Raw genomic sequence first — 20387 nt, forward strand, 5'->3', positions numbered from 1 at the left:
CGAGAGAACGACGAACTCCCAGTTCTGATTCAGCCATGATATGGGCCAGCATATATGCGCACCGTTACGCGTGATTACATGTTTGCTGGACTACTACTACATGTTGATCACCATGACAGGGAAGCATTCTTGAATCCGGAAACCATAGAAATCATACAACAGAGAAGAGAAAAGACCTGAAAAGGGAAGGACAGAAGGAGCGAAAACATACGGCAAGAGCGGCAGCCAGCTCAATCCGTATCTTCAGAGCGGTTCTGCAGAAAGAGCTTAGTCAAGCCTTCTGTGTAGCACATCGTAGCACCATACCTCTTTGCCCTTGTATGCCTTCATCTCGCGCTCGAACCTCGTCTTGTCCTTTTGGCTCTTAGCTTTGTAGGGCTGCAACAACGATGTCAGTGGTGATCGGTGATAAGTGACTGTTATCACGAACCTCTTTATCCTGTTCTGACAAGTTCTTCCACATGTCTGCAAGTATGCGCATTATTTCCCCTGGAGGATATTGAGTACGCGAATGACCCCGTGCTGTGGCAACTTACTGGTGTTCTCAGCCTCTTTCTTGGCCTCCTCCCTGTTATCTTGGCAGAAAATAATATACGGGCTCTTGGCACCCTTTGGCGCGTTCGGGTCCTTCTCTTTCTTACCCTTGAGACGCATATATGCTGTCAGCATATACGCGTCGTATCAGGTAACGGCAGCGAGCTCACCCTAGGTACTTTCGTCTTTCCGGTGGTCTTAGTATCCTTAGAGGTAGACTTTGCCGAAGACTTGGTGGTGCTAGGCAACTTTGACTTGGTAGTCTTCGTGAGACTTTGGGTGGCAGCTTTGGGCATCTACAATAGGGAGAAACATGAGACATATGTGTGGGGGGAGAGAGTAACGAAGGAGGTGCGTACCTTGACTAGTATGGGAGAATATGAAGTCCAACAGGGTATGCAGGTGAGCGCAGGTCTGAGACAGGGGAAAGGCTGAGAGGGCTTGAGTCGATGAAGGTGGGTGAGGGGGAGAGCTCAGGCTGAACCATGGTTGGGTTCTTATGGGAACGGACGCGCACTTATCACGGTCACGTGCTTGCCCAATCACATCCCGTGCTCTTTGTGTGCATCACAATCGGAGGCACTCCCTTTTCTGTACATTCCTTCCCAATTTGTCTTACACACTAGGATCTCCGTCGACTGTATGTAATTGGATTGATTGTCTAGAGTGAGGTAAAGATGCTTGACCGCCAGTGAGCACACACCACTGTTTTCCTCCTTTGAAAACTGAAGAGCTTGGAGAACACTTTACCAGAAAGCACGGAACTTGCCCTTCGATGCACACATTTCCAGAGGATGCCATTAGATTGCAAATGATACAATGGGTGCTACTGTACAAGGCATAGGATGAGACAATACATGCAGCAACCTCATGGAAATCCGACTCTGCTAGAGAGAGACTGAGAAGGATGAAGAGACGCCTTCGAAGGGAACCGTATTACGACCGAAAATAGACTTGGAGTCACCAAAATAGCGTAGGCGATAGACTCCCGGAGGAGTGGCATCTTCTACCGTCCATGTGATCTGTTTCGGATTATCAATATGCCTGATACAGGATGCAAGAGACAAGTGCCTACCTTCACCTCACTTGTTCCAAGTAGTACAGAGGTTCTCGTCCATTCAAATACGGTCGATGGGTGAGAATCTGTTCGAACAGTTTTCCACGTTGTTCCGTCCGTAACTTCGACACGGAGATACGTGTCTTCTAAGCGAAGATTATTCTACGGCAGCATGTCAGGAGAAGGAACTATGGCCAGTCTCATTTTTCACGTACCCGCGGATTGGCTGCTTGGAACCTAGCAGAAACGGACTCGCCACGATGATAGGTTCGATTCTGCTCCACGTCCTCCAGCACCGTCCCGAATGATTTGCTGGATGGCGCATTGTCATTCACCACAGGTAGCTACACCAAGTTGATGAGCATACATGCGTCATGCCAGAGGATACCCACATACATGGAACGACTTCTGCTGGGATCGAAGGTCGGGAGGCGATGGACCAGGATCTGGGATAGGCATTGCTGTGTCGGCGACATACGATACGAGAGAGGTAAAAATGCTCTTATACGCATCCAGCGTCCCTGCAGAGCATCAGACACAAGATCGATTTAGTACTGAAACACAACCGACATGGACCAAAGAGCGTGGATGCGCCCTCATATCGTTGGATCCTGCACAGAGTCGTCTAAACAAAGAACTTAAGATGCCATTGATTGACACGCTTACCTGTATTCCTCCGGCGTCGAGACATAATGGGTATAAGTATTCGCTGGACCAGTGAGGATAATACGAGAGTGTTCGCCAACAACGCCCTGCGTAAAGAGCTCGTTATGGACCGATTCCCTGCACAGTAGTAAGGCTAGGCTGCGAGTCGGATGCGACGAGCTTGGTACTGACATCAATCGGCGACCAGCCATGGTCGTAAACTCCGCTGGAACGATCAGAATGATGATCTGCCCAATACGGAACATCTGCATGTCGACGATCGACGGGGACCAATCATAGGGCGTGTGCGCACTAGAACAAGTCATGAGAAAGGAGCGCGGTGATGAGTACATGACTTACAATCCTGTGTTGAAGAGCTGACCGACAATGTCAGCAAATGGCTAGTATGTTGTGCCTGCTGACTCACGATAGGCTTTGGGAAGTGACAATCCGCTTGATCGGCAGTAGGGGTGCCTCCGATAGCACCCTGTGGTTCAAATTAGCCCGTCTCCTTGTCACTTCACGTCGAGAGAGTTGTACCTTCACATACTGCCAGAAGGGGTTCGTTTCCGTGCCATTGCGGTTCTCTACATACGCATTAACGATGGGTCTCAGATCTTTTCGGATAGAACCCACGGGTGAAGCCCAGCTTTCCGGCGCCTACGCACGTGAGTATGAACCCTTCGCTTTATACACTAAACTCACCATCTGAGGTACCGCCGGCAAAGCTATAGCTGCATAATTCTGAGAAGTGAGCCAAACAACATGGAAGAGGAACATACCCCAAGGCAGGAGGACAAGTAGACACGTCTGATCCATTGGACAGCTTGAACTGATAGTCTGACCTGCTGCAATGTCAGATATTGTGCGGGGCGATATAAAGAAATTACTGACATGTCAACATATCGGTGCACGGCACGAACATTGCCAGAAAGGTTGGTTCGTGTTAGGCTGCTCAGGACGCTTCGCGCCGCTTGGAACTGATCTGACGTTTACCCGTTAGGATTTTTCCATAACCCGAATATAGGAGCAACATACTGTATCCAATTATCCGATTGCTCTCATAGTCAGAAACCTGCCATCCAGGACCTCTGCAAAGGGTGAGGACCTGGATCTCCAGAGAATCGACTGTCCTTGCCTTCCCTGACAGCCTTGCGCTTGACCATTACAAGTGCTGTTCATATATGAGCAAGGTTTGCCGGCATCGGCACCCGTCTCGCAAAAAGCTCCAAAAGTATTAGGGCTCGTATCTCCAACACTGGCTTGGAAGAACTATACGTTAATGTTAGTGCAGAAGGACATGAGCATGGGAGAACGTACGCCAGCCACGAACGTGTTGTTTCCGGGTGGGGTGTCTGGCTCCATATAGCTCTCGTAAAGGTACGCTGCCATACCTTTGTTATCCCCAGATATCAACGTGTTGTTCCGATACCTGCGATGTATGTGAGAGCAGATCAAATGGCAATGAGATCCACGAACAGCGAAGTACCGTGAACGGAGAAGAACGAGGCGAAACCCCTATCCCTCCCTTCCTCATCCCCAAATCGGAGAAGGACGAAGTCCTGTATGCTGATAAACTAACATGCTTAATAAGGCAGACGCGAAAAGTACCTTGTCTTGATCATACTGATATCTTGCACGCTCTTCTTCAGGGTTCGCATTATATGCATAAGGCGACCTGTTGATATTCGTATCCAACAGGGTTGTTACCCCAAGCTCGAGGTTACCGGGCCTGAGAGACTCGTGTGCCCTCTGGACGGCGAGCACGATACCCTGCACGATTGCATCGTAGCTCTCGCGCACAAAGCCTCGGGAGGTGATTTGAGGGAGCACATTCTATGCGCACGTCAGCAGGCTCATAGCTAGTGGAATGCACGTACCTGTAGATACCCGCCTACACCAGCGTGGGAGTGCGTGCCAACGATGGCTACATTCTGTGTTGTATACAAGCCAGAGTACAGCTCTGCTAGCTTCTCCAGAACACCGAGCCTTACGGCGGTATCCCCTGACCACAGATGAGCATCGACGTATGCGTAGAGGAACGAATACAGCTACCCATGCAAATATCGGCATTGATCAGCACCCATCGATCTTGAAGATCGTCGCTGGCAACCACAAACGCTCTTGCACGAAGACGCATATGCAGGCCGGTTCCAAGTTGGTTTTGGTCTGCGTAGCCCATCTAAGCAAGTGGATCAACAACTACCCTCTCAGGGATAAGTGAAATGATTAACCATGTTGATCTCCACGATTGGGCCTGTGATGTCAGCGATCCCCAGGCCCAGCTGATAAGTTGCACCTTGCTCTGCAAAAGTGGATAGGGGATTGAAGGCAGGGAATATGGGTCCAGAGCGAAAGCAGTAGCAGGTGAGAAACAACGCCAGGAAGCACCCGACGATTATGGAGCGAGCTAGGATGAGCTTCCATGATGCCCTAGAGGGCCTGGTGTCGTCGGAGGTGTAGAGAGGTAGTTGGGAGGAGCCTTCGTCGGCTTTCGAGGCTGCTAACAAGGGCTCTGCAGACTCTTCCGCGACGAGGGAGCGGAAATCGGGCTTCATGGCGTGGATGACAGGGAGTAAACACAAGAGATATTGATGGGTTGCCCGCAACAGTGCAGCTAAAGATAAGCTGGAGCCTTTTGCCAGCCAGGGAGTTCGGAAGACGCACTCAACCGACGGGGTATATTGTTTGATGGGCGTATGTACAACGGATTCCAGTTGCCTCAGGCTGGAGTGTACCAATACAGATAGAAGGAGAGGGAGGGAGAGATGGGTGCGCTGGGCGTCCAGCTCCCAGGCGCTTAATACCTTGGTCGTGTTAGCTGCATGACGACGTCAGAGGAACGCCACGAGGGAAATGTTGACTCACATTCACCTGCTTCCGCCAAGGTGTTCTGTGATCACATCACGTTCCAGGCTTCTGTCTCGGCAGATCATGTTATGTTGGACCTCTCCTGGTGTATCTATTGCTTGTGACCAGCATTGGATATTTTTTAAACGGGCGAATCTACCTCACGAGCTTGTCTGTAACTTCACATCTGCGATTGGCCAACTGAGAGTGACACGTAGCACTCTTCCTTCGAGCCAGCCTTTCAGAATTCCGGAAGGTCTTTCATAAATACTTGCGACATCCAGCAACAACGCTACCCTGCTGGATCCATTAATACCCCCTTCATCAATGTTTTTCAGCGGCTCATGATGTGTACGTTATTGGACTACCAAAGTGGAGGGTCTCGTTTCAGCACCTATCCTGCCGAATCCCGATCTCCGACCGTAGATCCGACACCCCGCCTAGCGATCTTATCATAGATGATACTCGTCTCCTGTTTATAACTCTTGACAAGGTGTCTGGAGTGTATTTCTGGAGAGCCAGCCATGTCGGTCGCCTCAGTTTCGTTACCCCCGTACGTGATCCGGCAGTGTCGTATATTTGCACTGACCCTAACCATCAACCACTTTCTCGCATAACAGAAACACTCCCATAACAGTGCAAGACGTCCAGCACTGCGCCTCCCAGCTCGGGATCACCCTCACGCAAGCCGCCGAGTCCGATTTGCACATCCTCCTTGCAGCGCTACACGAAAGCGCGGAGGCACTCGACAAGCTCGAGGATTACGTGCCTGAAGTTGACTTTGTTCGTTTCCCCAGGGTTGGGGGGCGGGAGCCGGCGGAGGGGGAGAATGATAATGGGGCTTGGGCGTATAAGGTGCGCTGCTTTCAAAGTTTGAATTGGTATATCCTGACAGTGGGCAGGTGACGATCCAAGCGAACCCTCCCATCTCCGGGCCGTTATCAGGTCGTACCATCTGCATCAAAGATAACATCACCGTCGCCTCCGTCCCCTGCAAGCTCGGCACCTCCGTATTCAGCAACTGGATCCCCAAGACCGACGCTACGGTCGTGAAGCGCGTCCTCGAAGCGGGGGGGACAGTAGTCGGCAAGGCGGTCTGCGAGAACTTCTCCATGTCCGGGTCGTCTTTCACTGCGGCGTCAGGGCCGGTTCAGAACCCGTATGCGAGAGGGTGGACAGCTGGGGGAAGCAGCTCGGGCTGCGGGTACCTCGTAGGGTCGGGGGAGGTGGACCTGGGTATTGGGGGCGATCAGGGGGGGAGTATACGCCTGCCTGCGGCGTTCTGCGGGCTGGTGGGGATGAAGCCGACGTTTGGGCTTGTGCCTTACACCGGGATCATCAGCCTTGATGCGAGTATCGACTACACTGGGCCGATGAGCAGGGGTGTGTTGGATAACGCGCTCATGTTGCGTGTGATGGCTGGTACGGACGGGCTTGATGATCGGCAGATGGGAACACCTGCACCTGATGGTGTACCAGACTACCCGGGGATGGTGAGGGATGCTCAGGAGAATGGGATCAAGGGGTTGAAGATCGGTGTGCTGAAGGAGAGCTTCGCATTGCCCTGCATGGAGCAGCGTATGGAGGCCAAAGTGCGCGAAGCAGCTGCTCGCTTCACCCAGCTAGGCGCGGTAGTGGAAGAGGTGTCTGTGCCGATGCACTTGTTGTCGCCGGTGTTATGGAGTGGCATGAGGCATGGGATGGCGGAGCAGAGTGTGCTCGCGAATCAGGTCGGGAGGAGAGGGGTGTACCTTACTGATCTACCGGGGTTGATCAGGCCTCTTACGCAGGAGAAATGGGACAAGGTGCGTTCATCCTTCAGGAAGGAAGAGAGTGAAAGCTCTGACGCTGTTTATGCGGTAGTTCTCGCCCATCTCGCAGAATCTGATGCTGAACAACGTGTACCTGCAAGAACACTACCCGCACCTGTACGGCAAAGCCCAGAACCTGTACCGCCGTCTACGCGCAGAGTATGACAAGGTGTTTGATTCGTACGACGTGCTCATCACCCCTACGACCCCCTTTGTCGCTAACACCAACCCGGATCCCTCGGATAGCATCCTTACCAAAGTGGGAAAATCGGCGGGGTTGACACTTAACACTTGCCCCTTTAACGGTACTGGGCATCCGGCGCTTAATCTGCCTATTGGATGGATGACAGAAGGTGGGGAGGGGGTAAAGCTGCCTGTTGGAATGCAGCTGGTGGGGCCGTGGTGGGGTGAAGGAATGATTTATAGAGCTGCTGCTGCTTGGGAGAAGGAGTATAATTGGAAGGAGCTGTGATCACCGACAATGAAATAGAAGACGTCTCTGGCAATAAGCCCTCAGAGACCCTGATGAAGGGCGTGACCGGAAGTGATTGATCCCGGTTCTAAAGTCCGCGGAGACAGTTTGCATTCATTGCTCAGCGCTTTGGTCGTTCGGCCGCGTTCGTTCGACTCGTCATCGTCGGCAGTCAACCAAGCCTTTACTAGTACTCCTCTCTCTTCATCTCTTACCACCACCATCTCCTTCCTGTCGACGACGACCACCATCTCCCAAATCTCTCCCTCTTTCAGATCGCTCTTTTTGCTGTCTAATTCTTGCACTCCCCATCTTTCCATTCACCTGTCCACTAAACTCAACTCGCTGCTTGCTGTCACTCGCTGTCACTAACCGGCAATGATTCGTCAACTACCACGGGCGTTCTCTCGCCATTCAAGGGCGCTCCAACATGCTCGTCTCTCAGCGCCAATCCGCATGTATGCCACTCCTACAAGCACACCTACGCCTCCGAAGAAAGATGACAAGATAGCAGATGGGAACCAGCCTCCTTCCTCCACTTCTCCTTCCTCCGCCGAGGAACCAACAAAGCTCAACGAAGCCAAGGAAGCCGAAGCATCCAAATCCGACTCCAAGGTAGATGCTCAGAAAGTTGATGAGCCGGAGAAGAAAGTCGACCAACCGGTGGAGAAAAAGGAAGACAACCCCCTCGCAGGATTTTTCGGCGACAGGTCGGATAAGCCTAGCCCTCCGCCTGAGGGGGAGCACCAGGGCCCGAGGATACAGGACCATGATAAGGGACCTTTGTCAAGCCAGATGAGCGGTAGCGGGAGCGGCTCTTCGGGGAGTTCGGGGAAGAATAACCAGAACAACAACAACAACAATCAGAACGAGCCGATGTTCGGCATGAGCATGCAGAATATCACTCTGGCGGCGACGGCTGCTTACCTGGCTTGGTATTACTATTCCCCGCAGAGTACAGCGCGGGAGATCACTTGGCAAGAATTCCACTCCGCCTTCCTTTCCAAAGGCCTGGTCGACAAGCTCGTCGTCGTCAACCGCTCCCGTGTCCGGATCTATCTTACCAGCAATGCCACGGGTACGATAGCGGACCATCCCGGATCTGCGAACTACTATTTCTCGATCGGCAGCGTAGAAGCCTTCGAGCGCAGACTGGACGAGGCCCAGGAAGAACTCGGTATCCCGCAGAGCGAGCGTATCCCCGTCGCGTACCACGAGGAGATCAGCGCGTTCAGCACCATGCTCCACTTTGCACCTACCCTGCTTATCGCCGGCTTGTTCATCTATCTTTCTCGCCGTGCTACGGGAGCCATGTCTGGCCGCGGGAACGGTGGTACTGGCGGTATCTTCGGCATAGGCAAGAGCCGTGCGAAGCTTTATAACCAGGACAACGACGTCAAAGTGCGATTCAAGGACGTAGCAGGGATGGACGAAGCGAAAGAAGAGATCATGGAATTTGTTAACTTCCTCAAAGACCCGCAAAAGTACGAAAAACTCGGCGCTAAAATTCCCCGTGGGGCGATCCTCTCCGGCCCTCCAGGAACAGGTAAGACCCTGCTCGCTAAGGCCACCGCTGGCGAGGCGAACGTGCCCTTCCTCTCTGTCTCCGGCTCCGAGTTCGTAGAGATGTTCGTCGGTGTCGGCCCTTCCCGTGTGCGAGACCTCTTCGCCTCGGCGCGGAAGCACGCTCCCTGCATCATCTTCATCGACGAGATTGACGCTATCGGCAAGTCGCGTGGCAAAGGCGGCAACTTTGGAGGAAACGACGAGAGGGAAAGCACGCTCAATCAGCTCCTGGTGGAGATGGACGGATTTGGAACACACGAACATGTTGTCGTCCTCGCCGGTACAAACAGGCCTGACGTGCTCGACCGCGCCCTCATGCGTCCCGGAAGGTTCGACAGACATATTCAAGTCGACGCACCTGATATTGGCGGCCGGCAGCAGATATTCATGGTCCATCTTCGCCCGCTCAAGCTTTCCCCAGAACTGGAAAAGGACCGTAATGCCCTGGCGCAGAAACTCGCCGTCCTCACACCCGGCTTCTCAGGTGCCGACATCGCCAATGTGACAAATGAAGCAGCGCTCCACGCAGCAAGGCATAATCATGCCACGGTCGAGGACAGGGACTTTGACAGTGCGATCGAGAGGGTCATCGCTGGCTTGGAGAGGAAGAGCAGGGTCTTGGCCCCGGATGAGAAGAAGACCGTTGCGTATCATGAGGCTGGGCACGCCGTGTGCGGCTGGTTCTTGGAACATGCGGACCCGCTGTTGAAGGTCAGCATCATCCCGCGCGGTGTTGGTGCTCTCGGTTATGCGCAGGTACGTCCCCCTAGGTCTTGTTAGGCACAGAAAGAGCTGACCATGACGAAAATTGTAGTATCTCCCTAAAGAACGATTTCTGCATACGACCGAACAGCTCTTGGATAGGATGTGCATGACCCTTGGGGGAAGGGTGAGCGAGGAGATCTTCTTCGGCAGGATCACCACGGGCGCGCAGGACGACCTGCAGAAGATCACGAAGATGGCCTTCGAAGTGTGCGCTAACTACGGAAGTGAGTGCGCCTTCTCATAGGATATGTAATGGGATGTCAGTGCTGATGCATGCGTCTAGTGAACCCCGTCATCGGCCCTGTCTCATATGGCGGCGCCCGTGGTCGCGAGGACTCGTTCACAAAGCCCTGGAGCGAGAAAACGGGCGAGATGCTGGATGCCGAAGTGCGCAAGATGATCACCCAGGCGCATGTGCGGACACGGGAGCTGTTGACCGAGAAGAAGGACGCGGTCGTCAAGGTTGCGCAGCTGTTGCTGCAGAAGGAGGTTTTGACGAGGTGCGTTCTTTCTTCATATGCGTCAGGTGTAGCAGTGCTGATGCTTGGATAGGGAGGACATGATAAACCTCCTTGGGAAGCGGCCGTTCAAGGACAAGGCTGACGAGATGGACGTCTGGTTAGACGAGCACGGGAAAGGTGACGCCTTCCCCCCGCCCGGACCGGGAAGCTTGCCCTTACCCGACGGTGACCTGCACACACCCGGGGAACACCCCGCACCAACAGTTGCCGCACGGGCTCTGACAGCCAAGCTTAGGCCGCTCGAAGTTCGTTATCAGCGCTCTTTGGACCTGTTCAGACGGTAGTGGAGGATCCTCGCGAAGGAAGAGAATGGGAAGCATCCTAAACGCACGGCTCTTGTATTCTAGCCAATCTATATATACGTACTTGAAACGCGTCTGACGTCGTAACGATGGTTTAGACGTCCGGATGATGCCCGCAAACCAAACCGACGCGAGTGTTCATTGGTAACCAAGTACATTTCTTCCAAAATTCATACAAGATTGAACTGGTATCGCTGTGTCTGAGCTCTACAGCCAACCACAGACGCACCGGCACTACATAAGCTGCTCCAACCGAGCCTCCACGTCCTTCATCATCGGCCTCTGCCTCAAATCCTGTTTCCACATCTCATTCATCAGCGCCCACACGCCGTCCGTCAATCCGCGTAGTACGACCTCAGGCGCATCAGGCCTAGCAACTTGCAGCCTGCCATCCCTCAGGTCGGCAATAAGCTTGAACGTGTTCTTCTCCTTCGGGAAAGGCTTTTCTCCCGTCAAGATCTCTAAGATCGTCCGCGCAAAGCTAAAGACGTCGCTTGCTGGAACGGGCACCGGGGAGTTGAATGACGTGAGCTCGGGGGCGATCCATCGTGCGGTTGTCGTCGTCTGGGAAGTGGAGGCTCCAGCGTTGATCAGGTCCCCGTCTGCGTTGGATGCCGTCGCTAGCCCAAAGTCACACATCATGGGTCTACCACTATCATCGATGAGTATGTTACTCTGAGATCGAGATTCAGTCGACGAAGGTGTCACGAGGATCACAAGACGCACACCACAGATTCCACCATGAACTATGTTGCACCGATGCAGGTAAGAGATGCCATATGCTGCGCCTTTAATCTATGGTTCATGATCAGTCGAGTGATATGGGAGCAGCATGGGTTGACTGACTATCGCTCGCCGGTGGCACCCAGGAACGTTTCGGATGTAGGTCATCGCGTCCCGGTTCTCCACCCAAAGAGTCACTAGTTCGATTACCTTACCTTCGGCATGAATGCCGTAGAAGGGCACGACGTTGTCATGAGCGAGCATGCGCCACAGTGTTCCCTCATACAAGAATCTCTGATGCAGGCCTTGAGATTTATTCGGAGTGCGTGAAGTGGTCAACGTACCCGCACTCGCACTGCACTAGGATTTGGATCTCGCAAGCGCTTTACTGCCACGACCTTCCTTCGCGGTTCGCCTCGCACGATAGTACGCCATTCGCCTTTGTAGATGTCTGACCCGTGGTTGACAATTGCGGTACTGTAGTCGATAGTCAGCTCGCCCGGAAGCCGCACAGAGTCTGGGACGGTATCCGAGGTGAGGATCGTGCGTAGGTCCCGAACGACCGCCTCCCGCTGAATAGGGGAAAGCTGGGCATCCGACGAGTGCAGCTCCTGACGTAATGAGTATTCGAGCAAAGAAGCAGGTGACAAAATATTCACCTGGCAGGCTTTGTCCATCAATAGTTGTACTTGGGGCTGAACGCGGTCAAATTTTGCTGCAGCCAAGGTTCGAACGTTGTCATATGTTGTTGAGTCATCTGTGAGCACAGCCATGCTTTGATGTCCAACTACGACCTCTTGAAGAAGGGTGATCTAAATGAGCATTCAGTGAGCAGAATATTACGGCATCAGTTAAGACGATTACCGTGCACTCCTCTATGGCGAGCAAGATATCTCGGCTCCAAGTCTCCAAATCTTGTTTGATGAAAGCATCGTCGACCAGCTGTTTGCCATACCAGCGCTGTTTCCAGTCCTGACATTCCGTCAAAACTTTGTCCAGCGTCCTGTCCACACCTTGAGTATCACACAGTAGAGAAGTGAGCGCTACCAACGCCTGTGCTGCTTCCCCTGCCTCCTTCAATTCTTCGCTTCGCCAATAAGGACTACCCTTCTCCAAAGTGATCCCCAGTCGTTTGCACCGTGCCCCGAGTTCCGTTATCTGAGTTCGCCGTTCCTTGACATTATCGGCAATTCCGGTCAATACCTCCAGGATTTGTACTGCCGTTTGCCCCGGGTGGAAGGATCTGAAGCTGGGCGCTTGTGAAGCGCCCGAGCTCTTGACGGACGACATCAAAGCGCTTGTTCTCGGGAGGATCAGCCGGGAAGTGACTGAGTGCAAGTATTCTCTCCAGTCCTACACCCCAGGTATATGACAGCAAAAGGTATCAGACAGATGAGCAGCACCCCAGAAAGGGTGGTGGTACTGCACCAACAGCGTGTCTCACGAGACGAGAAAGGAAAGAGTGAAAGAACCTTATATCCTGTGCTGCACCCCTAAGCAGGGCGGAATGAAGAACCGAGTTCCGCGTGGGCCGATCTTTCCGGCGTCTAAATGTGGGAGCTGCGTGTTTTTGACTCTTTAAACCACTTGAGACATAAGGCAGCAGCGGGCGGAAGATGTAAAGGAGGATACTTTACTTAGCCCGAAAGAGGAGCCAAGAGTAAGTTTTGCGGCGGTCTGTTCACTTCGCTTCGAAGGACGGTGTGTACGTGTGTGGAGCGTCCTCCATGGAAGCGGTATGGACATCAAAATATCAATGTACGATCAGAACTCCAGAGAGATGGTTCTGTTGATATGATCGTCTAAGCCCCAAAAAGTGCTTGCTGGATTCTCCTCTCCAGCTCTTGACGACGCGGTCAAGCAGAGTCTAAAGCCTGTAGCAAAATAGGGCGTGGAAGCATTCGTGAGAGCTCATGAAAGCATTGACATAGTGGGATATGCTGGAAACAGGCGACGACAGACAACCTGAAGGCGTATTCATCTTCAGTTAAGGTGACAGTAAGAAGCAGACGTGTTGCTTACCAAATTCAAGCGGTGGTTCTAGCTCCGTAGTACATATCCTCGCGCCAATCACCTCTCTTCTTCTTGTGCTCTCTCCTCCCGCCACACTTTTGCCCACTGCAATATCCTGTCCACGTTGTTCTCCATGTCCTCCGGTGTGTCGCTCTTGAGTTCGACCACAATTTCCGCCGGGTAGCTCAACAGTGCCTCGTCTAGAACGACTTGCATGATCTCTGACTCGTTGTTTTCTTGAATTTTGTTCAGGGGGTAATTTCTGCATAATGTGAGTATGAAACCTCGCAAAAAACAGTAGATAAGAGCAGACGTACCGCTTCTCTAATCGCTCCCAGAGCGTGGTATGATCACAGCGCAAAACCACAACCAAGTCTGCCCATCGTTCAGGATAGGCATCGCAAGTGTGCCAATCCAGTATTAAGCCCTCGCCAGCTGGTCGTTCCTCAATAATACGCTCCAGCTCATCCAGTCTAACCGCCCTTCAGCGTCGCCTTCCATGTTCTCTTGATCAAGGAACAACGCACACCTTATCCTCGTTCACATTCCAGCTCTGCCATTCTTCGTCCCACCCGTCATGTAGTGACTTGTCCTTGATTAGATCGCCGACATTGATATGCCGCAGCGAGAATGGGGGGTCGAGGGACGCAGAAGATGCGGCGAGAAGCTGGGCCGTACTGGTCTTTCCGGTACCGGGTGTACCGGTCATAACTATTATCGGCCCAGAGATCATTTTGAGGATTTCCTAAGGTCGAAAGAAATACAAGAAAGTAGTTGCAATAAAAAGTTGGTGTGTGAAGGACTTAAAAGACCCTGTGTACTCGGAGAAAAATCTTTCGGATTATCAGAATCATCGCTTCTTACCACTTTTTCAAGCGCAGCGACCCTGGCTTGACATATTTTGGTGCAACACTACAGCCTGCTCAAAATGCGGCCATTAACAGAAGAAGAAAGCAAGGCGGTGTTCTCGAAACTGGCCAACTATGTGGTGCGTTCCAAACTGTTGTCTTCCAGCTTGTTCTCATCACTGTCATTCCACAGGGGAAGAACCTTGTCCATCTCATCGACCGATCCGACACACCGCACTGTTTTCGACTGCACAGAGATCGCGTGTACTACGTCTCTGAGTCACTCATGCGCCTTGCGGTGTCAGTTGCACGACCCAACCTTGTCTCCCTTGGGACTTGCCTGGGCAAGTTTAGCAAGTCCGGCAAGTTTAGGCTTCATATAACAGCGCTTGATGTGCTGGGGCAGTATGCAAAGCATAAGGTGCGCAGCGTTGAAAAAGACTGAAATCGTGAATGAAGATCTGAACGATGTATAGGTGTGGATAAAACCAAATGGAGAGATGCCTTTTCTCTACGGGAACCATGTCGTGAAGGCGCATCTCGGTCGTATAACGGAGGACACACCAGAGCATCAAGGAGTCGTCGTATATAGCATGAACGATACTCCATTAGTGCGTCTTTTATTATCAATCTTGCCAACATACGGCTAATGCGTGCCAACAGGGCTTTGGTGTGACAGCGCGGTCTACACTGGATACTAGAAAACTGGACCCAACAGCAATTGTCGTGTTCCACCAGGCGTGCGTTCTATCCTGTCGCTCAAATTCCAGAAATTGACTATCGCTCTTTTGCAGGGACGTGGGAGAGTATTTGAGAGACGAGGTTCGCCTTTTGGTATTCTGTGTCTGTGCCTATCTGATGATTTTTTTGGTTAGGACACGTTGTTTTGATCTATGCATCCGTCTTTCTTCTAATGTACTTCTACTGCACATTCGAAGTGATTAGCCTAATACTATTGTCACAATACACCCTTCGATCTGGATCAGGACCCCGAACTCGGAGCGATCGCTCTGGTCGCGCGTGGCACGTCAATATCACCGTTTGAGTCCACACTATGCGCTCGTCTGTGGATATATGCGTTGATCATACACCACCGCTGTTAGAAGCGCCACTGGCGGGTAATGCGGAAAATGGAACGAAGATGGACGTACAACTGCCTCCCCGCAAGTGAAGGCCAGTGGCAGCACCGCGCAACCCTCTTCGAGGAGCACAAACGCCCAAGTCAACAAGCATGCGGGTAGTCCTTTCGGTGGCTCTCTTTTCTCAAATAGGTGAACATATGGAGCGGCAAGTGTGGCCGAACTAAGGCATCGCAATGAGGGCGTGATTCGATTATCCTTTGGCAGTCAGACAGCGAGACATGACCTAGAACAGGTGCGGAAATATGATTGACTCGTTTGTTATGCTAGTCATCAAACAAAGGAGTGTGGTACAATCTGCATGAAGTGCCTGATACAAGGATGCGGTATGATACAATCCGTACAACACATCCGAGTGAACGAAAGCCGGAAATTTACATTGTCGATACTACAGGGTACATCCTTAACCCTAGCCCAACGAGAGGAAAGAATAAGATGAGTGAAAGCGTTCGAGCGTCTAGTAGCCGAGGATCCACCAGCCGGTCTGGACGACATACTCCCACCAAGCCCACGCCTGGTCCCGCAGCGTGTTTGTTTCTGGCTCCTTCTCTGCTTTACGAGACCATGTCCAATAGAAGTCCATGTACATCTGGCGGGAAGGGTCGTGGGCATCATGAACCATGGCATCGTGCATCTCCTGGGTGATGCCGCTGCCGGGCATCTTTACCCAAATGCCATCGAAAGCCTTGCCCAGGGACTTCCGCATCTCGGCGCCCATCTTATTTAGCTTGGGATCTGAAAGGCATGTCAGCTCACGTGAGCCAAGGTGCCGTGCGCTGGCAGGGCGGAGGACGTACCATCCGTAAAGGGACCCGAGATAGGCGCGGGCATGTTGTGCACGTGGATATCTGAGAACATGCGCAGCTGGTGAAGGACACCCTCCAGCTTGGCACCCGTCTCTCCGTCCACACCGCTCTTGGCCATATGCCCATGATAGTGGTCGTAGAACGTCCGAATGTTATCGGTGATCTCGCCGTCCATCGCGTACAGGTTGAGGTCCAGATCTTCGAGCAGAAGTATCCCACCAGGGCGCAGGACTTGGGCGCATTTCTTTGCAAGTTCTGGGAAGTTCGGCATCTGTTTCATCCGGGAACCGAATAAGATAGGGGCGGGCGTCAGATATCAACGTGAGAACAATGAGATGATATCGGACGCACGTGGACAAGGAGGAAGCGCATGTGAACAATGTCGAACGTCTCAGGTTCCCAGGGGAAACCCTCGAGGAGGTTGAGTTGCTTCAGAACGACATTGCGCGGTGGATTGCTGATTGAGATATGTGTCAGATCATGTTATCATTGACGGTAAGTAAGGAACACACCGGATGTTGTTAAAAGAGATATCAACAGCAGTAACGGTCGCATTGGGGAACATGTTGGCCACATCCATGGCCCTGGTGGGACAATGAAATTTGTTCATGACGGACAAAAGAGATGAACATACCATACTCCGGTGCCAGCGCCGAGCTCGAGGATATTCTTCGGTGATGGAGTGAGATCTTCGAGGGGTGCGAGGGTGACACGATTCCCAAGATACTCCTTGATAGCACGATGTACGCCGTTCAATCGTTCCCACTCGGTATCGTCGTTCTACATGCCAGCTGTCACCATCAAACTTGCCTTATATGGAAAGCGGAACATACCGCAAAGGTGTATGGTGCGTCGGCTTCGTGCCACGTCCGTTGTTTGCGTGCAACAGGTCGTGCAGTTGACTTCTCCTTCATTTGTGGTAGCTCAGTCATCGTTATCGTCGTTGTTGACATGATGCAGGATGTCGGGAGGCTGCGAGGATAATATCACGTGAGTCTCGAGCAGAGAGAGGGGGGATGCAGTTGCGTACCAAGACTAGGGTTGAATATCAATTGGTAAGAGGGGGTTGAACCTCTGTCTGATGTATGGGCAAGCGTGGGTGGAGGCAGGCAGACTCGATAATCAAAAAAGAGCCAGTAAACAATAGAAGTTACGGTGATGGCCGATGAAGGGGGAGAGGAAGGCGGGGGAAGGGGAAGAGGGTAACTTTCGCGCACGGGGATACGGGACAGGAAAGAGACGCTCTCCCCTTGATCAGTGAGGGCGTTGGGGTTATATGGGAAGGGGGGGAGCTCCGGGGTGCGGGAAGCAGGGAGAGACCGTCCGGTCGGGGATTGGCGGCATTATTGTTTACAGGGGGGAACCCGGCGGGGGGTAAGAGACAATTGGACGCTTGCGCTGGGTGCTGACGAGATGTGCCCTTGGACTTAGCGTTGTTACTGTATACACACACAATCTCCCCGAAGCCGTAGCTGTCATGCAGTGCCGCGGAATGGCCTGGGGGCCGTCCGGGAAGACGCAGACGGGGACCGACGGGGCACGAGAACCAATCGGGTGGGGAATGGAGGAGGGTAAGAACAAAAGAAGACAGGGGGTGGCCAGAGGGCTTGCAGACGAACCCATGGCCAGGACCAGGAGCATACAGTTGGTCCTTGCAGAAGCGCGACAGCATCACCGCATCACAAGCCGTAGGAGGATCTCATCGTATCGCATGCCGTATCGGGAAATACCTACCGGATGAAGAAACAGGCGAAACCGTTCACAGAGTTATCTTCAGCTGCGCAGAAGGGAAATAAAGTGCACAGGACGCGAAACGTGGGACCTGCGTGCTCCGGCCGAGATTGAGAGACAGTGTTAGGCCAGTAGACCAGCACAAGAATGATGCAACGTTTGATGCAGTTGGACTGGTCTTTCGTCTCACAGCTGTCAGACCATTCATCCCACCATGAGCGTGTATGAATCGGCCCGCGTGGGTGCACTCCGCCCGGCACCCGGGAGGGAATGGAAAAGTGCCAAAGACATACAGTCGCGGGCTGAAAAGAGAATATGCAAGATTTGAGCGAAGCAGTTGGTGGAGATAGAGGCCTGTTCGCGGCTTTAGAAGCTTCAGGGTTGAGGGAAGGGGAGTGACGTGGTTGCGGATGACGGAGGCTCGGACGTATAACTGGCCTGTGCGGCCTTAGAGACGGGGTAGGGTGTCACCTGCGGGCACGGACCTCCGCACGGTATCCGGAGGCAGGAGAACAATAAACAACGATGAACGTATTGTTAAATATCATTATCCATCAACAATAACCGAGGAAGACGGAGGGTGAGCAAATTTGGGAAGGGGAACGAGGCAGAGGGGAGAAGGAAGGGGCGCGACAAAGAAGGCTCCAGGGTACATGAATTGTTTCGCGACTCACTGCTACCGATGATGGTCAGGGGCTTATAAGATGTGGGGGCGATGCTTGTCCCCATGTCTCACTTGATGCAGAAAGCCCGGTTTTGCGATTCCAGCTCTAATCCAGTAAAATACCAGCATTCCAGATGCACATGCAATTCTTTCCCACGTGATCTCAATAACCAGTAGTCTTCCCTTGTTTACCACTAGAGTGACCATGACTGCATGACTGAACTTTTTCTGAACCTTTGCTCATCTCATTGAGCCTGGCTTGACTGGGCACTGTACAAATGGACAATGATTTCTGCACTGAGCTCCCTCAACCTTTCCTCAGTGGGCGCCCCTCCACTAAGCTCATGCAGAGCAGTGCCTCTCACTTGGCACACATGACTGTCTACAAGGCTGCGACATAGATGCAATCCACCAAGAGCAGCCAGCTTCATCCTAAAAGCTCACTGTGAGGGCTTAATGCACTGCAGCAAGGTTTCAAGATGCACATCCACAATGAAGATGGCAATGCATCAGCAGGAATGGACATGTCAACACTGCCTTCCAATTGACCCAGTGTCCTCCATGAGTGTTGCACACTGAGCATGAGGGCTATCCAGCAGGAACATCTCTGAAGTCAACAAGAGTGAGCACAGAGATTAGCTGGTGAGTACTGGACACTGCCCAATGCACATGCCCCGCTCAACTAATGTGCACTGATAGCTTGACCTGATGAAGCACTTGCTGCCAAATTCCTTGCTGAAGCATTGGATGGTGGAATTGGTGGGCTGGACATGGACATGGACAAGGGGCAGGGGACAGGGGGCAATGGGAGTGATGAAGAGTGGCAAGATGATGATGAATCAATTCCTGTGGTTGAGGCAGCATGGCGCACTGTTCAGTGAGCACAATCCATCTTTGCTTTGTAAAATGCAGTAACAACTTGACCAGTCCTTGATGAGCTCAGCCCAGATATGCCCGCGGTGCAGGAACATATGCCCAGCATCTGGCTGCTAACAATGCCCATTGGGCAATGGTCATTCCCCAACTGGCTGAAGCATATCTGCAGTGGAAGTATGACCAGGTTCAAAGACTGGACTCAACCAGGGATGTAGGAATGCCTGCTCTTGTGCGTCTCTTAAGCTGGCAAGGTACAAAGCACACTGCCCACTTGACTTGAAAGACCATGCTCAATCAGACACTGCAGGAATTCAGAACATGTCCTTGCTGTGCTGCTATGAAGGCAACAACTTGCTTGTTCAGCTCATTGAACAGGGTTACATGCCATGTTCACCTATCTCTCCTGGCCTTGCCATTGGACTTCCAGTCATTCAAGTCTTTCATCACTGCTGCTTAAGGGCATTTGTGTCCCATGAGGCATTTGCCAGGGTGCTCTCTGATCTGCATGGTGTATGTATGTATCATTGTTTCATTGGGCATTAATCACTGATGCTCAAATATAGTGCCCATACTGCAAGTATATTCAATATCAGCTTTCTGCTGCCTATGATGCATGGATTTTGATTCAAATGCACATTGAAGGACTAGTTTGGCATGCCTTTGGACACAACTTGCCAAATTGGAGACATCTTAACTCATGTCCAGCATGCAAATATTGGGTATGTATCATTGTTCATTGAAATGTTTACCAAACAATGAACATTGTCTCAGCTCTGTGATGAACCCAACCTCCTGCATCAAAAGCTCATCAGTTGTGATGGCAATAACTCTTCCAAGTGCTTTGCTCATGCTGGGCGCCAGGATGCATGGGAGTTCATCAGCAATTACATGGTCAATGAAGAAGAAGTTGAAGAGTTTGCCAATGAGGTGAGCAAGAAACATGCAAGGGAGGTAAGGACACTGTATCATTGTGGCATTGCCCAATGCTCACAGACAGATAGGCCTGCAAGAACAACCATCACCAGGAAGCTTCTTTGACTGCTGCTCAAGTGATCAGTGAACAA

The 20387-nt window shown here is 52.2% G+C and overlaps 8 protein-coding genes across 8 annotated transcripts; 3 read left to right on the plus strand and 5 right to left on the minus strand.

The window, feature by feature from the left end:
- Positions 1-18: 18 nt before the first annotated feature.
- Positions 19-915, minus strand: DACRYDRAFT_66921 (HMG-box). The gene is made up of 6 exons (XM_040775830.1): positions 894-915; positions 705-830; positions 537-642; positions 431-489; positions 307-378; positions 19-254 (listed from the first exon to the last, which is right to left on the minus strand). Exons 2-6 carry the CDS (start codon positions 828-830, stop codon positions 231-233), a joined length of 387 nt encoding a protein of 128 aa, XP_040628818.1. The 5' UTR covers positions 894-915; the 3' UTR covers positions 19-230.
- A 446-nt stretch (positions 916-1361) lies between these two features.
- Positions 1362-4853, minus strand: DACRYDRAFT_116341 (Neutral/alkaline nonlysosomal ceramidase). The gene is made up of 22 exons (XM_040770185.1): positions 4471-4853; positions 4292-4418; positions 4117-4241; positions 3848-4072; positions 3716-3798; positions 3557-3668; positions 3375-3508; positions 3275-3327; positions 3131-3221; positions 3019-3081; positions 2942-2970; positions 2873-2896; positions 2777-2823; positions 2664-2723; positions 2597-2613; positions 2429-2548; positions 2258-2374; positions 2162-2202; positions 1988-2112; positions 1807-1935; positions 1610-1753; positions 1362-1556 (listed from the first exon to the last, which is right to left on the minus strand). The coding sequence occupies exons 1-22, from the start codon at positions 4792-4794 to the stop codon at positions 1422-1424; spliced, it is 2325 nt and encodes a 774-aa protein (XP_040628819.1). The 5' UTR covers positions 4795-4853; the 3' UTR covers positions 1362-1421.
- Positions 4854-5610: 757 nt separating this feature from the next.
- DACRYDRAFT_88981 (amidase signature enzyme) lies at positions 5611-7369 on the plus strand (the record flags this gene model as incomplete). Its single annotated transcript, XM_040776886.1, has 4 exons — positions 5611-5639; positions 5707-5941; positions 5989-6891; positions 6950-7369. The coding sequence occupies 4 exons, from the start codon at positions 5611-5613 to the stop codon at positions 7367-7369; spliced, it is 1587 nt and encodes a 528-aa protein (XP_040628820.1).
- A 203-nt stretch (positions 7370-7572) lies between these two features.
- DACRYDRAFT_22362 (ATP-dependent metallopeptidase Hfl) lies at positions 7573-10595 on the plus strand. The gene is made up of 4 exons (XM_040772758.1): positions 7573-9691; positions 9750-9924; positions 9984-10200; positions 10253-10595. The coding sequence occupies exons 1-4, from the start codon at positions 7826-7828 to the stop codon at positions 10503-10505; spliced, it is 2511 nt and encodes an 836-aa protein (XP_040628821.1). The 5' UTR covers positions 7573-7825; the 3' UTR covers positions 10506-10595.
- Positions 10596-10723: 128 nt separating this feature from the next.
- Positions 10724-12035, minus strand: DACRYDRAFT_66930 (kinase-like protein). The gene is made up of 5 exons (XM_040775831.1): positions 11906-12035; positions 11591-11857; positions 11370-11540; positions 11250-11318; positions 10724-11198 (listed from the first exon to the last, which is right to left on the minus strand). Exons 1-5 carry the CDS (start codon positions 12017-12019, stop codon positions 10758-10760), a joined length of 1062 nt encoding a protein of 353 aa, XP_040628822.1. The 5' UTR covers positions 12020-12035; the 3' UTR covers positions 10724-10757.
- Positions 12036-13316: 1281 nt separating this feature from the next.
- DACRYDRAFT_52292 (P-loop containing nucleoside triphosphate hydrolase protein) lies at positions 13317-13992 on the minus strand (the record flags this gene model as incomplete). Its single annotated transcript, XM_040775097.1, has 3 exons — positions 13317-13521; positions 13577-13722; positions 13789-13992. 3 exons carry the CDS (start codon positions 13990-13992, stop codon positions 13317-13319), a joined length of 555 nt encoding a protein of 184 aa, XP_040628823.1.
- Positions 13993-14183: 191 nt separating this feature from the next.
- DACRYDRAFT_22365 (cytosolic large ribosomal subunit protein) lies at positions 14184-15067 on the plus strand. The gene is made up of 6 exons (XM_040772759.1): positions 14184-14247; positions 14301-14528; positions 14584-14718; positions 14771-14847; positions 14902-14929; positions 14983-15067. The coding sequence occupies exons 1-6, from the start codon at positions 14188-14190 to the stop codon at positions 14995-14997; spliced, it is 543 nt and encodes a 180-aa protein (XP_040628824.1). The 5' UTR covers positions 14184-14187; the 3' UTR covers positions 14998-15067.
- A 546-nt stretch (positions 15068-15613) lies between these two features.
- DACRYDRAFT_22366 (S-adenosyl-L-methionine-dependent methyltransferase) lies at positions 15614-17216 on the minus strand. The gene is made up of 7 exons (XM_040772760.1): positions 17083-17216; positions 16886-17024; positions 16687-16832; positions 16565-16636; positions 16404-16509; positions 16044-16323; positions 15614-15981 (listed from the first exon to the last, which is right to left on the minus strand). Exons 2-7 carry the CDS (start codon positions 16982-16984, stop codon positions 15704-15706), a joined length of 981 nt encoding a protein of 326 aa, XP_040628825.1. The 5' UTR covers positions 16985-17024; positions 17083-17216; the 3' UTR covers positions 15614-15703.
- Positions 17217-20387: the final 3171 nt, after the last annotated feature.

The sequence above is a fragment of the Dacryopinax primogenitus genome, assembly GCF_000292625.1.
Source record: "Dacryopinax primogenitus strain DJM-731 SS1 chromosome Unknown DACRYscaffold_9, whole genome shotgun sequence".
Lineage (NCBI taxonomy): Eukaryota > Fungi > Basidiomycota > Dacrymycetes > Dacrymycetales > Dacrymycetaceae > Dacryopinax > Dacryopinax primogenitus.

Excerpts from the sequence above, each read along its gene's own strand:
- DACRYDRAFT_66921 (XM_040775830.1), bottom strand. The coding sequence starts at position 830 with ATGCCCAAAGCTGCCACCCAAAGTCTCACGAAGACTACCAAGTCAAAG. Across the intron at positions 490-536 it reads GAAAGAGGCTGAGAACACCA|GGGAAATAATGCGCATACTT; the intron begins GTAAGTTGCCAC and ends AATATCCTCCAG. Across the intron at positions 379-430 it reads TGTCAGAACAGGATAAAGAG|CCCTACAAAGCTAAGAGCCA; the intron begins GTTCGTGATAAC and ends TCGTTGTTGCAG.
- DACRYDRAFT_116341 (XM_040770185.1), bottom strand. The coding sequence starts at position 4,794 with ATGAAGCCCGATTTCCGCTCCCTCGTCGCGGAAGAGTCTGCAGAGCCC. Across the intron at positions 3,222-3,274 it reads CAATCGGATAATTGGATACA|ATCAGTTCCAAGCGGCGCGA; the intron begins GTATGTTGCTCC and ends GGTAAACGTCAG. Across the intron at positions 2,724-2,776 it reads CCTTCTGGCAGTATGTGAAG|GGTGCTATCGGAGGCACCCC; the intron begins GTACAACTCTCT and ends TTTGAACCACAG.
- DACRYDRAFT_22362 (XM_040772758.1), top strand. The coding sequence starts at position 7,826 with ATGTATGCCACTCCTACAAGCACACCTACGCCTCCGAAGAAAGATGAC. Across the intron at positions 9,925-9,983 it reads AGTGTGCGCTAACTACGGAA|TGAACCCCGTCATCGGCCCT; the intron begins GTGAGTGCGCCT and ends GCATGCGTCTAG. Across the intron at positions 10,201-10,252 it reads CAGAAGGAGGTTTTGACGAG|GGAGGACATGATAAACCTCC; the intron begins GTGCGTTCTTTC and ends ATGCTTGGATAG.
- DACRYDRAFT_66930 (XM_040775831.1), bottom strand. The coding sequence starts at position 12,019 with ATGGCTGTGCTCACAGATGACTCAACAACATATGACAACGTTCGAACC. Across the intron at positions 11,858-11,905 it reads TGATGGACAAAGCCTGCCAG|GAGCTGCACTCGTCGGATGC; the intron begins GTGAATATTTTG and ends TCATTACGTCAG. Across the intron at positions 11,199-11,249 it reads TTCATGGTGGAATCTGTGGT|AGTAACATACTCATCGATGA; the intron begins GTGCGTCTTGTG and ends TCTCGATCTCAG.
- DACRYDRAFT_22365 (XM_040772759.1), top strand. The coding sequence starts at position 14,188 with ATGCGGCCATTAACAGAAGAAGAAAGCAAGGCGGTGTTCTCGAAACTG. Across the intron at positions 14,529-14,583 it reads GGCAGTATGCAAAGCATAAG|GTGTGGATAAAACCAAATGG; the intron begins GTGCGCAGCGTT and ends AACGATGTATAG. Across the intron at positions 14,719-14,770 it reads GCATGAACGATACTCCATTA|GGCTTTGGTGTGACAGCGCG; the intron begins GTGCGTCTTTTA and ends GCGTGCCAACAG.
- DACRYDRAFT_22366 (XM_040772760.1), bottom strand. The coding sequence starts at position 16,984 with ATGACTGAGCTACCACAAATGAAGGAGAAGTCAACTGCACGACCTGTT. Across the intron at positions 16,324-16,403 it reads TGCGCTTCCTCCTTGTCCAC|ATGCCGAACTTCCCAGAACT; the intron begins GTGCGTCCGATA and ends CGGATGAAACAG. Across the intron at positions 15,982-16,043 it reads CTCGGGTCCCTTTACGGATG|ATCCCAAGCTAAATAAGATG; the intron begins GTACGTCCTCCG and ends CATGCCTTTCAG.